This window comes from Mytilus trossulus, chromosome 1, assembly GCF_036588685.1.
Source record: "Mytilus trossulus isolate FHL-02 chromosome 1, PNRI_Mtr1.1.1.hap1, whole genome shotgun sequence".
In the NCBI taxonomy this organism is placed as follows: domain Eukaryota; kingdom Metazoa; phylum Mollusca; class Bivalvia; order Mytilida; family Mytilidae; genus Mytilus; species Mytilus trossulus.
The window spans coordinates 59,094,332-59,108,292 of NC_086373.1; the positions used below are offsets into that span (position 1 = coordinate 59,094,332).

At 33.4% G+C, this 13,961-nt stretch overlaps 1 protein-coding gene across 2 annotated transcripts; it reads right to left on the minus strand.

The window, feature by feature from the left end:
* Positions 1-2,887: 2,887 nt before the first annotated feature.
* LOC134709186 (uncharacterized) lies at positions 2,888-11,596 on the minus strand. 2 transcript variants are annotated; one of them, XM_063569371.1, is made up of 4 exons: positions 11,551-11,596; positions 4,954-5,020; positions 4,241-4,413; positions 2,888-3,497 (listed from the first exon to the last, which is right to left on the minus strand). In XM_063569371.1, exons 1-4 carry the CDS (start codon positions 11,579-11,581, stop codon positions 3,325-3,327), a joined length of 444 nt encoding a protein of 147 aa, XP_063425441.1. In that variant the 5' UTR covers positions 11,582-11,596; the 3' UTR covers positions 2,888-3,324. The 2 variants fall into 2 exon arrangements, with proteins under 2 accessions (XP_063425441.1, XP_063425435.1); XM_063569365.1 differs by lacking the exon at positions 11,551-11,596 and adding an exon at positions 6,839-7,144.
* Between the last annotated feature and the right edge of the window lie 2,365 nt (positions 11,597-13,961).

The following is a 13,961-nucleotide window of genomic DNA, read 5'->3' on the forward strand; positions in this document are numbered from 1 at the left end:
AAAGGACAATATCTGTTGTTATCAAGTAATTTTTAGTTTTAGTAATTAACATGTAATTGGCATACAAGTGAGAACAGTGTAACAACAAGCCTCTTTTTACTTATCTTGCCACTTCCACTTGTATTTTTGTCCATCTCATGAGTTAAGCCTTTATTTTTCAACAGATTTGTATAGTTCTTTCTTATGTTGTACTGTGATACCACTGTCCCAGGTTAGGGGGATGGTTGGGATCCCGCTAACATGTTTAACCCCGCCACATTATTTATGTATGTGCCTGTCCCAACTCAGGAGCCCTGTAATTCAGTGGTTGTCGTTTGTTTATGTGTTACATATTTGTTTTACGTTCATTTTTCATACAAATACAGTGTAAGGCCGTTAGTTTTCTCGTTTGAATTGTTTTACATTGTCATATCGGGGCCTTTTATAGCTGACTATGCGGTATGGGTTTTGCTCAATATTGAAGGCCGTATACAGTGACCTATAGTTGTTAATGTCTGTGTCATTTTGGTCTCTTGTGGATAGTTGTCTCATTGACAATCTTACCACATCTTCTTTTTTATATTATAAATTATGATTATAAATATGGCCAAAAAATTATTGGAACGAGAAACTAAAATAGGACATGGTTAAACAATGATAAAAAAACCCACCGAAAATCACTTCACTTTAAGTCATCTGAAACGAGTGACTGGCGAAAAATAATGTTTATCCAATTATTACACCAATGCATGTTTTTATCATAAACTTGGTCTTCTGTGTACGATTTTATCATATCTTACGCAAACATATAGTTTTATAGACATTTTTCTTGTCTCTGTTTGTTATGATTTAGCAAATATGGCATCTCATTAATTGCCGTGATTTGAAACCGTAATTTACTAATTGCAACCTTACAGTTAACAATCAACAAAGAAACATGGATATAAAGCACGTGTCTAACATGTACCATCAGAAAATAGATTATTCAAATGACAGATCCATGCGTATTAAGATCATCGGATTTTTGCGAGAAAAGGTCACGCTAAGGTCGCTTGCATACCGAAAAACATTTCGGCGAACTGCTTCCTGGAAGCAATATCAATAAAGTTAACTTTTTCTAAACGTGGACAAATTAAAGGATTTCTTGGCCCAAAAAAGTATATGTACATATTTTTTTTTTAATTTGATGTGCTTTTTCATTTTAATTTGATGTGTTTTGTCATTTTAATTTGATGTGTTTTGTCATTTGATTTTGATGTGTTTTGTCATTTGATTTTAATGTGTTTTGTCATTTGATTTTGTTGTGTTTTTTCATTTAAATTTAATGTGTTTTGTTATTCAATTTTGATGTGTTTTGTCATTTGATTTTGATGTGTTTTGTCAATTGATTTTGCCATGTGATTATGGACTTTTCGATTAGATTTTCCTCTGAGTTCAGTATTTTTGTGATTTTACTTTTTCATATGACTCAAATTACCATTTCAAGACTGTAGGCCTTAAAACTTCCCTTTCCAGTAAATATGTTTGGTTTGGTAAAGGATAAGACTATTTTTCTAGAGCTTATTAATGTGTTAACCGCTTACATAGATAGATATAAGAAGATGTGGTATGAGTGTCACTGATTCAACTTTACATCCAAGTCAAAATTTGTAAAAGTAAACAAATGTTTATGCACCTGTCCTTAGTCAGGAGCCTGCTGTTCAGTGGTTGTCGTTTGTTGATGGTCCATAGGTGTTTCTAGTTTCTCGTATAGATCAAACCGTTGAATGGTTTTCCTGTTTTGAATAACTTACATTAATCAGTTTGTTGTCCTTTATAGTTTACTGTTCGCGGTGTAAGCCAAGGCTCCATGTTAAGGTCATACTTTTACCTATAATTGTTAACCTATCATATACATTGTGACTTGGGTCGAGAGTCGTCTCATTTGTGCTCAAACCACATCTTTTATCTAAATTTACAATTATTCAAGTGAGCATGAATACTTTTAGTGCAAACAGAATGAGATATAAAATTGCAATTACGAAATGGATACACCCAAATAAAGCAATGATAAAACCATGCATTGGTGAGGGAAATCTAAACAATGATTCCGATAAAAAAAAATAGATGGTACAGCAATAGCATTATATAGATAAGATATGAAAAAAATCAAAAACATTGTGATGAAAGGGTCACAAGTTAAGAGGAGTTACTGATACAAAATGAATCAGTTCTCCAAAATATAAAGCAATGGCAAAGTGAATAGCAAGAGAACCACAAAATTAAGACTAAAAAAGAACAAGGCGGGACGATATGGCATTATATGGTAAATGTTCTGACAATGTTTGAATAAATAATGAGGAGATGAGGATGCGAAGTAAGGAATAACAGTTATGAAATGCAGATGAAGAAATGAAATATGACAATCAAAGCTACGTCATCTGAGTTTTCAAATTCTGACAACCGATTCGGGAGTTGTAAGAGGCGGATTTAAGGGGAGGCCAAGGGGAAAAATTTGGTTGATTATGTAGGAAATCACTGAAGCATGACCTGAGCGGGCCCCTCTTAGCAGTCAGTGGGCCCCCACTTATGAAAATTTCTGGATCCGCCACTGGTTGTTGGACGGAAGGACGACCCGAACAGACGAACTCCGCTTTCACTATATACTTATCTATATGATTTAAAACAAATACATTTATAATTATATTTTTTTTGGGGAATGCCGTTACGTCATCTTAACGTTTTATATGTATAGTGTCACTGTTTTAAATTGTTTGAGACATTAAAATTTTTGTATATAATTTTATTTTATCTGAACTAAAATGCAGACCATTTCCCACTGGTACAATACACTGGGTTCAATTTTTTGAAAACTGTACTATATTTTATGAATCCTTCAAGCATCTCCAAAATAGTAAATCAATCAAGATCAAACTCTGATTTACTTTATCAAACAACCATTCATATTAACACATAAGTTAACGACATTGATTAATGCATTGCACTCTTTTGAGTGCATAGTTGAATTCGAATCACTGTCTACGTTACTGGTCATTCTGGGAGTCTATTTTACGTTCAATCGAGATATGTTTTGTTCTCTCTATCATTGCAGACCTCGACTCATTATACTCTTGTCTTGTTCAATCTCTCAACGAACATTGCTGGACATCAAATGATCGAACAATCCTAAACATGGGTTAATGGATTATTTTGGATGACCACATTCTCTTAAACACAAAGCTTCGCATACGCGATATGGTCTTAATAAACGGAAGGCTCAATGCTTTATTTGGTTTAACTGGTACCATTACTGATATCCCTCCTCCGTCAAACTGTATTGATCCCATAACTGGGTTACTGTTTTTGTTAACTTTCATAATATTGTGGTGGTGGCGGACAGCTGGGTCCAGTGTTCTGATAAGCCATGTTCTGAGGAGGAATATACTGGTAATTTTTCTGTTGATTTTGAAGCTGAGACTGGTTATACGTCGGGCAAGTATTCATTGGTAGAGCTTGCATTTGGTAAGTTGTTTGGTGTGCTACAAATACAAAATAATTCATGATTGTCATAATAAGATAGCAATGCAAAGTATATATATATATATATATGTAAGAGAACATTTTATTTCTGGACAGCACATTACTTCTAAAATACTTTTTTTCGGGCATAACAATAAGTTCGAGAACACAGTCGCTTCTTGTTTTCCTTATTTTGTTAGTTGCTATTTTTTGCACCTTTTCACTAGATACTCTTATTTTTTTTGAAAGAATGTGTCCCTTTGCATTTTATCATACTATTCTTTTCTTTTCATTATCCTTTGTTGCCCCTCCTTAAGTGCATGATACATGTAGCAATACAAGGTTAAGTAAGTAAATTCTACACGTTGAAATATTACTCAGTTCCTCTTAAATATGTGTTCCTACCTTTTCTAAGCTGATCGATCGATACTACGTTGCTTACATTGTTTTAATTAGAAGTTTTTTCATTAAATTTTGTTTTCATGAGTACATTTGTATTTTTTTTTCATTTAACGGAAGGAGACAAAATTTAATTTCTTGCAGGCTGTGATTTCTCTGACGTCCAATAGATGTTTTGCCCGACTAACTGTGCTGTTCGACGGACGTCAGACTAATCTCTTTCTAATTTCTGGCTTTTTTGTTGATATACTTAGCATGACTTTCACTGAGTTTTAACGCAAATACCTGTTTGTTTTGCTTATGCTGTAAACCAGGATGGAAATCTTTCCAGATAATATTCAACTGATATCAAATCTTCACTTACTTTGTTGAATTTGTTGTCGTTGTACAGTGTGTATAGTAGATAAGGTACCTGGCTGTACCAAATGCCCACGGATTCCGCTTGTTTTGACAAAGGTACAACATATAAAAGTGACAACTCCTCCTATTATTGCAACTCCAAATAAGCCACCAATAACTGCACCAATTACAATTGAACTAAAAATAAATTAAAAAAATCATTTCATTTAATATCCTTATTTGTATAATTAAGTATATATTTGACTAATGGAAGCTTTTAACGAACTAGTCTATTGTTGCCGTGTAAAAGGTCTGGCTGTCCTGGTAATTTAGGTTCCTTATATATACTGTTTTACTAAAGAACGATCTAGACAGCAACCATGATCAAAGGATACGTTGGTTACCTTCCAGGCATATGAATGCTGGGCAGACTAAGATAACTATTTGAAGAAATTTGCGACAAATATATTAGCCTTTTCAGTGGCAAGTAATAATGAGAGATAAATAATAAGAAAAACATAACCAAACATCTATCTATATATATATTGTGGTCTAGCGGGCCGGCTGCAGTGGCGATTTGGTGTCACGATATCACAGTAGCATGGGTTCGAATCCCGGCGAGGGAAGAACAAAAAATTTGCGAAAGCAAATATATATATAACTCGTCTTAACATCAACCCAACAATGGTAGATCTGTTAATTTGCTTTCGTAAATTTTTTGTATATAAGAATACTTACACATTTGCATAGCAGTCATAGGAATCTGTATAGTAATCGTAATAACATTCTGCATCAACAGAGATAACTAAAATAAAGTAAATATGTCATGATTTAATCTGTCAGACAAGACAATGAGGAACTAACTCATCCACCAAAATATTTATTTATTGTTTTTATGCTTTTAGTCTGTTATATTTTATGATTTTCAAGTGATTAGCTGATTCCCCCGTTTCAATGCACATAGAGGCGCTTGCCACATGAGCTTTGACTCTGGAGGCTCACAAATCAAATAGAGTTACTTTCATATATTGCATGTTTTATCAGTTTTATTTCATAGTATTTGCATGATGCTGCATGATTTTTTATGTGATAGTCGGTTAAAGAGCTCACCAGAGCTCATGTTTTCTTGTTATTATGTACATATATGCCGACTCTAAATAAAATTTACTTACTTACTTACTTACTTACTTACTTACCGTTATCGCGAATAAGACTTATCAATGAATGTTCGAATACCTAAAATTATTTGAGTGCCAAGTATATACAAAGACTGAGGGGTTTACATGAACTACAAGAGAAGTGAGACAGTGTGCTTTGACAGATCCATGCTTCGTCGAATTGTGATGAGACGGGAAAAGTTCAGAGGACTTTTCTGGTAAATTAAGATCTAAAACCGCGCAAAAGCAAGTGTCTTGCTAGTAAATAATTCGATCGAGACACATAAACATCGTATCGGTCAACCAATTTCATGGTGGTGACCGTAAAACGTGGGTTATGTTGTTGATTTCTGTTGTTCTTCCAAACAGGCCTGTCGGTGCATATTTTTTGCGTTATGGACACACTTTGTAGATTGTTAATATGGATCTGTAATTTTTGCAGTTTGACAGAAAGGTTTGCTATTCTCAACGATAAACCTGTTAACATATATACAAACGTTAAGACGAACAATTTACTCACTTCAATTGATCATGACATTTTCTGATTTAATTTAATTGTTTATTTTGTTCAATTGTTTAATTATTGTGTTTATCATGTTCATTATTTTCACTCTCCTCCTGGAGGCAATAAAGAATATATATATCAATTTTTTGCCCTTTTCTTAACCAATTGTATTATAATGAAGGGCCTCTCCTATATCACGATATACAAATGTTTAAGGTGAGATTTTTTATGGATTCCATCTTACATATTGTGGCAGTTTGTTTCATGTTGACAAGGGAAGAGTATAGTTTATAGTTTGAAGTTATCATCTGTGCTAAGTTCACGGAAACATATTCGATCGACGAAAACACTTGTTGAAATTAGCTAGTAATTTTTTATTTATTTTTTTTTCGGGGGGGGGGGGGGGGGGGGTCTTTATAGCTTGCTCAGTGTTTGATGAAAGACAAAGCTCCGTCTTGAAGACCGTACATTGACCTATAATGTTTTACTTTTATGAATTGTGCCATGGATGGAGAGTTGTCTCCTTGGCACTCATACCACAACTTCCTATATCTATTTGGTGACAAGACAATGTCATATACCTCAACGTGAAGTTGAACAACTTGATAGGATATTTTTGTAGAAGGATCTATGTTAATCGTTTTTCATACGAATACAAAATCAAACCAGTCAGTCGAGTGTGCACTTATTATGTGTTTTTGAACTATTTTAGTGTTTGTTGTTGGGCTGCTATAGTAGTCTAAGACGTAGTATATTATTTACGAGACCAACTAAAATTAGCAGTAGCGGATCCAGAAATTTTCATAAGGTGGGGGGGGGGGGGGAGTTACTGTCTAAGAGAGGGCCGCACCAGTCATGCTTTGGTGATTCATATATAATCACCCAATTACTACGAAAAACCCTCTAAATCTGCTTCTGGTTATGTGGAACAATAAAAGATCATAAAACTTATTGGACTTACCCGAAATTAAGAAGACTCCAAAGTACCATATGTTCAATTTTTCAACCATATTTATTTATAAATATTGCACAATCTACCCGCTTAACAACTAAAATCCTGAATTCAATAAACAGCTAAATAATTCAACCAAGAATCTTTTATTTTCTAGGTTTACCTATTGATTGATTAACTTTTTTACAGGTAAGTGGTAAATACACGTCTGTACATGTTTGATGATTTAATTAGCGATGTATTATCAAACATAATTATTACATAACAATCAATTCACTAGACATATAACCTGTGACAAAAAAAATTTATAACGGTGTCTTCTTTGTCGTCCCCGTTTTTAAATTCACAGGTCATAATATGGAATGAGATTAGTGTAGGATAATCGGGAAAATGTTTGCGGAACAATTGAAAAGTTTAAATAACAGGCTATTATTTGAACTTGGAATTATTTTTAATTATGGAATTTCCTTTAATTCTTGTCATTGAAATTTTTAATAAATTCCATGTTTATTTTGTACTATAATGTTCTGTGCTGTGCACAACACTTTCTATTACAAAGAAAATAGTTTATGCTCACAACATAGCCTGGGGTCCTGGCTAATCTTGTCAGTAGCTAGATTGGGCCGGATCCCAGGCTACTCAAAACACTATCTAACCAAAATACATTGTATGGAAAATATTATGAACCGCTCAAAACATCATAATACCAAATAAATATGGAATTTATTAATAAAAGTTAACACAAGAAATTATGCAAATTCTATAATTAAAAATAATTCCAAGTTCAAATAATAGCCTGTTAAATGTTAAATTGGACAATCTGGTTTTTTTTTATGGTAATGTATCTGTGTAAGTGTTTTCTGATAGTTAAGGGTATTTAAACATGGTAGTTTATAAAAACTTGTAATAAAAAGGGTTGATTGATTATTGCTTGTTAACGTACAGTGGCAAATATTTCTTGCATGTTTAGGACAAGAAAAAAATAACAATACCAGTAAATACAATAGTTAAGTCTTGTATTAATAGGGATGATGGTCGGGGAAATTTGGACTGTCACGGGAAAATGAGGGTACATTAAATAATAAATGCTTCGCTGAGCACAGCCTGATACGACCACAGAAGTCTAAACCAAGATGGTTGGGGCAAATTTGGACCCAATACTCAAGCTTGACATTGTCTGAATTTGGAATTGTGATCAAAGTTTTGACATAATATAGGTTTCTGACACAAATTAATTGTGGTCAAGGATCTTACAAATCTATTGAGCAGTACTGTGCAATTGAAAATTTCTTCTTGAAACTTTACAAAAAATTGAAAGGACTAGGGGCTATAAGGGCCATTTTTGGCCCCACCTCCAAATTTCATTTAAATTGTCATGTTGTAAGTCTATACCATAGACCTTCTGAAAATAATCGAATTTTGGGTCTAGCTCGTTTATTCTGTTGCCTAGCAACCACTAAAATGGCAGAGTTAAACTCATCAAATATGATTATTATACAGCTTTAATATATCTATATTTGAAATTGAACCTGTTTAGCATGTAGTGAACTTTACACTTGCACACTATTTAAATATTACATAATCAATTGCACATTTTTGCCAAATTCACTGTTGTTTCTCCCTAGCAACATATCTGTGCCCATGGCAACCGCGATTTGTTTTCTATTTACAAGATTTAATTTTAAATATATTGAAACAGAAAGGCAATTTAAGATGTAAATTGTAAAAAGAAACCAACTCCAAGGTAAATATTAAGGGGGAAAGCAATATTGAAACACCAACAAACAAAACAAAACACCAGGTATTGCTGATATATACAGATTGTGCATCTCATGCTGGGTGGGGTCTCATTTATCAGCGACAAGAAGAATAATATAAAGACAAGACACATTTAGGGCTAAGAAATCTTAATATTGATTATCTTAAATTAATAGATACAGACGCATGCATTACAGGGTGTTTTCAAAAGTCAGTGTATTTCCATGACAGTAGTTATGTTTCCGGAAGGGGTTGGGGTTGAACGGGGCACTTCTATTTACACCTTTTTAAGCTTGAATAAGTGAAAAGTTAAGAAAACTATCAAATATATATGATATAACTTTTTTTCCTACGCAATTTGTGAAAAGGTATATATTTTTAAAATGTAAAACTAGGTAAGGTAACAAAACAGCGTCACTCCCTATCAATTAAGTATTGAAGTACACCCCTCCCCACCCCACCCCCTCTAGACTTATGTAAAGGATCGTTAGGGTCGACTTTTCGAAAGTCATTTTTTTTGGTTATTTATTTCAGTCATCCAGACTTATAACCGTATCATTCTATAGAATTACAAAACTGGAACATGCTACTATATCAAATAAATCTGTATTCTTAGATTTTTTTCTATATTTATTATATATATATATATAAAGTGCCTAGAAAATCATATATATTATTTGTTTTATTGTAGTTTTTGTCAATGTGACTAGTTTACTTTTCCCCTTCACTAATCTCAAGTGTCGTATGACTTGGTCTTTGATCCTCATGACAATATTCATTATATATTCGTCAAAATTATCGAAGACAAGAATGTGTCTTTAGTACATGGATGCCCAAATCGCAAGACTAACAATGGCCTGGAAAACGTAGGTTAAGACAGGCCCAAAAAATCGGCAGATTTAAACATGTTATTTTTGCGATCTCAAACCCCCTCTCCCTTTACCTCTAGGCAAAGTAGAAAAATATCAAACACACAATACACACAGTAAAATTTACTTCAAAAAAGTCTGAGTTTGATGTCAGATTCAACTAACTTGACCAAACACTTAAACCTGAAGCGAGACACAAGGACAATCGGACGAACAGACTGACATACACACGGACGAATAGACGCATAGACCAGAAAACATAATGCCCACAAATGGGGCAACAAAGCCGGGTCACATTTTAAAATATACACTTCATTTTTACGCATGATTATAAAACTATTCAAAACATTACCTTTAAAAAGGTAACAGACATGTAGTATGTTTACAGACTTCAGGCTCTTGTTTCTATGCACGGAAAGGTCAATTATCCATATATATATATATATATACATTTGCAAATTAACAGATCTTACATTGTTGGGTTGATGTATAGACGAGTTGTATATACATAATGTACACAGCCATGTATCACCATCACTGCTGGTGATCCAATGAATAAATCTGTTGTAGAGTTGTCGCTGGCTCAGACATACTTATTTAAAGATACATGTATATACGGATATAGGAATAGTCTACCTTATGCCGTTTCCGTTTTTTTACCATCAAATTTAATAGAACTTGTTCTCTATGCACATTACCCACAAAGAATTGGAATATAGGTAGTTTCATTTTTGAAATAAATCTCGTGTTTCTCACCAATTATAAATTGTAAACCCCCCCCCCCTTTTTTTCGTTACATAAATCATGGATCTGACCCTAATACCAGAAAGAGAAGATTGTCCCATTCAAACAACAAATTTTGAATTTAAATAATAAACAGAAACATAAGAAATGTACAGATTTTGTTATATTGAAGGTCTATCTAAAATTTCATAATTAAAAAAAAATGTCCTCAAAGTTGTTATTGACTCCCTTACACATGAAGTTCGTTGCTGTCGGATTTTTTTTAAAGAAATCTAAGTAGATAAACTTACGGAAATATAAATTAGGAATACACTTTACATTCATAAACAAAAAAAAAGTTTCTGTAGGCATAAGAATGTATTAACTAAACTTTGTCAGATGAAAAGGTCCAATTTGGACGGCAAATTTCAGTTTTTTATTGCTCCGCTTGGCTATGAAACATATAAAATAAACCATCGCACCAACCTTGCTCCAAAAAGATTTTTTATCCAAAGTTTGATATGTATGAACTTATCAAAATGTTAAAATTTCTAATTGGTGCAAGCATGGTGCGGTGGTCCAAATTTAGTAAAACCATCAAATTTTCGGTACTTTTGCTTATTTTCCCAATTATGACGTCATTTGCACCTACCATTGTGACGTCATTGAACCTTTTTTAGTTAAATAAAAACATTTTTTTTTAATCATTCACTCATATTCTAATAATTTATGGAGAAAAATCTGCACTGTTAGAATTTTTATTATCTTGTAAATCTGGGGCCATTTTAGGCCATTAAAGCCCCTACTCCTTTGTCCAGAAACTACAAAAAATGCTTGTTTTTGGTCCCCAATATCTAAACAGTTGGGACCATCATCCCCAAAATAAATCACAACCTTCCTTTTGGGGTATTGAACTGTGACTCTCTTTAAAAATGTCATAGATATCCATCAAGTTCTCTTCAACTAAAGTTATTGTCCGGAAACCAAATGTGTCTTTAGAAGATGACTTCATAGCATTATACAAACCCCCAAAATGTGTGCTGTCGTATAAAAAGGGAGAAAGGTTGATACTTACATAATGGATTTTGTTTTGTGATAATTTGTTAAACTACTGTTCAAACTTCGGACTTTAAAATACTACAAAATGTATCAAATTTTGGTCTTGTTTTCTAATTGGCGTATTTAGGTTGATGATAAGCATATTCAAGAAAACAAAGCCAAAATAAAACATATTCTATGCACTTTCAATTAAAGCTACATAAAAGGGTAAAGTTTTTTTGAAAAAAATATTTATAAGAAAATCCTATATTAGAAAATCATCATGAAATATAAAATCAATATAATACACAGCTATTTCGATTTCATAGATACCTGGTGCAAAAATGAATGATCCACAAGCCATGTAAAACAAATGAAATCAAAAGTTTTCAAATTCATCCATTAATATCAATTTTCTTGACGAAAACTATTAAGACGCTACATATTGCGACCAATATCAAGGCTCTTGCCTAGGACAGACACATGAATATGTGGCAGGTTTCAACTAGTTTGTGAAGGCATCAAAACCCTTTAAATATCGATCTGTTGACTTATTAAAAGAATACAACTACCAGCAGCAAAAAAAACAAAAAAGCACAACTGAAATAGATTGTGTGACAATATTGCACTCACAAACTAGAGGCTCTGTCAAATACCCCCCCCCCCCCCCCCCCAAAAAAAAAATAATAAATAAAAATGCACAAAAAAATTGGCACTATTAAGGTCAATAGATATAAACAATTTATCAAAGTTGCATAAAATTTTGTGAAAGTGTTAGTTATTGTCCCAAAATTGATAAAATCCCCCTTTTTTAAGCATAAAAATTCATAACACGGAAATGTAAAATCTGAAATTTATAAAAATTGAAAGGGAGCTTACATCAATAGATATAAACAATTCACCAAAGTTTCATGGACATTGGTGAAAGTCTTTTTGAGTTATTGTCCGAAGTGTTAAAAATCCCCCCTTTTTTATGAATAAAGCCCCATAAATCCAAAACTTAAAAAAAACCAAAAGGGAGCTTACATCAATAGATATAAACAATTCACTAAAGTTTCATGGACATTGGTGAAAGCCTTTTTGAGTTATTGTCCGAAGTGATGAAAATCCCCCCTTTTTAGCTCACCTGGCCCGAAGGGCCAAGTGAGCTTTTCTCATCACTTGGCGTCCGTCATCGTTAACTTTTACAAAAATCTTCTCCTCTGAAACTACTGGGCAAAATTAAACCAAACTTGGCCACAACCAGCATTGGGGTATCTAGTTTAAAAAATGTGTGGCGTGACCCGCCAAACCAACCAAGATGGCTAAAAATAGAACATAGGGGTAAAATGCAGTTTTTGGCTAATAACTCAAAAACCAAAGCATTTAGAGCAAATCTGACATGAGGTAAAATTGTTTATCAGGTCAAGATCTATCTGCCCTGAAATTTTCAGATGAATCGGACAATCCGTTGTTGGGTTGCTGCCCCTGAATTGGTAATATTAGAGAAATTTTGCTGTTTTTGGTTATTATCTTGAATATTATTATAGATAGAGATAAACTGTAAACAGCAATAATGTTCAGCAAAGTAAGATTTACAAATAAGTCAACATGACCATTCATGGTCAATTGACCCCCTAAGGAGTTATTGTCCTTTATAGTCAATTTTAAACAATTTTCATAAATTTTTGTAAATTTAAAGAAAGTATTTTCCACTGTAATTACTTGGCCAAGTTTGTTATAGATAGAGATAATTGTAGCAACAAGAATGTTCAGTGAAGTAAGATTTACCCCAATAATCAATCCCAACCTTCCTTTGGTGGTATTGAACCTTCTGGGAAAAATTTATAGAGGTCCATTCACTAAAACAAGTCATTGTCCGGAAACTAAATATTTCTTTGGACGACGAAGACGCAGACGACAACATGATACTATTATACGATGCAATTTCTTTTTTTTTAAATTAACAATTCAGGGGCAGCAACCCAACAACGTGTTGTCCAATTCATCTGCAAATTCAGGGCAGATAGATCTTGACCTGATAAACAATTTTACCCCATGTATGATTTGCTCTAAATGCTTTGGTTTTTGAGTTTTAAGCCAAAACCTGCATTTTACCCCTATGTTATTTTTAGCCATGGCGGCCATCTTGGTTGGTTGGTCAGGTCACCCGACACAGTTTTTAAACTAGATACCCCAATGCTGATTGTTGCCAAGTTTGGTTTAATTTGGCCCAGCAGTTTTAGAGGAGAAGATTTTTGTAAAAGTTAACAACGACTGAAGATGATGATGGACGCAAAGTGATGAGTAAAGCTCACTTGGTCCTTCTGGCCAGGTAAGCTAAAAAGGAAGACACTGTCTATATCATATTAAAAAATATTTCTTCACACTCTAAAATTGCTTGCCTATTACCAACTCTGAATTAAGAGACAAACAATCAGATCACTTTAACGAACATGGAATATTGAAACTTGTAACAAATAGTTATGTTGTTAGAGTGCAAGAATAACTAGGGCTCTCAAGATCCTGTGTCGCTTACCTTGGTCTTATGTGCATGACACTCTCCAACATGGTAGACGAGAATAGAATTCATGACAAAAATCTCTGTTTTGTTGATTTGTAAAGCTGATCATTTAGACTGTTCAGTTTTTCTATATCTTCTTCATATTTGTTAAAAAAACCAATAGAGGGTAAACAAAAAGTCCTAATCTAAGGGCAATCACTCCCATAAAAAGTGACAATCTACTAACTGTATCTCAAAATTT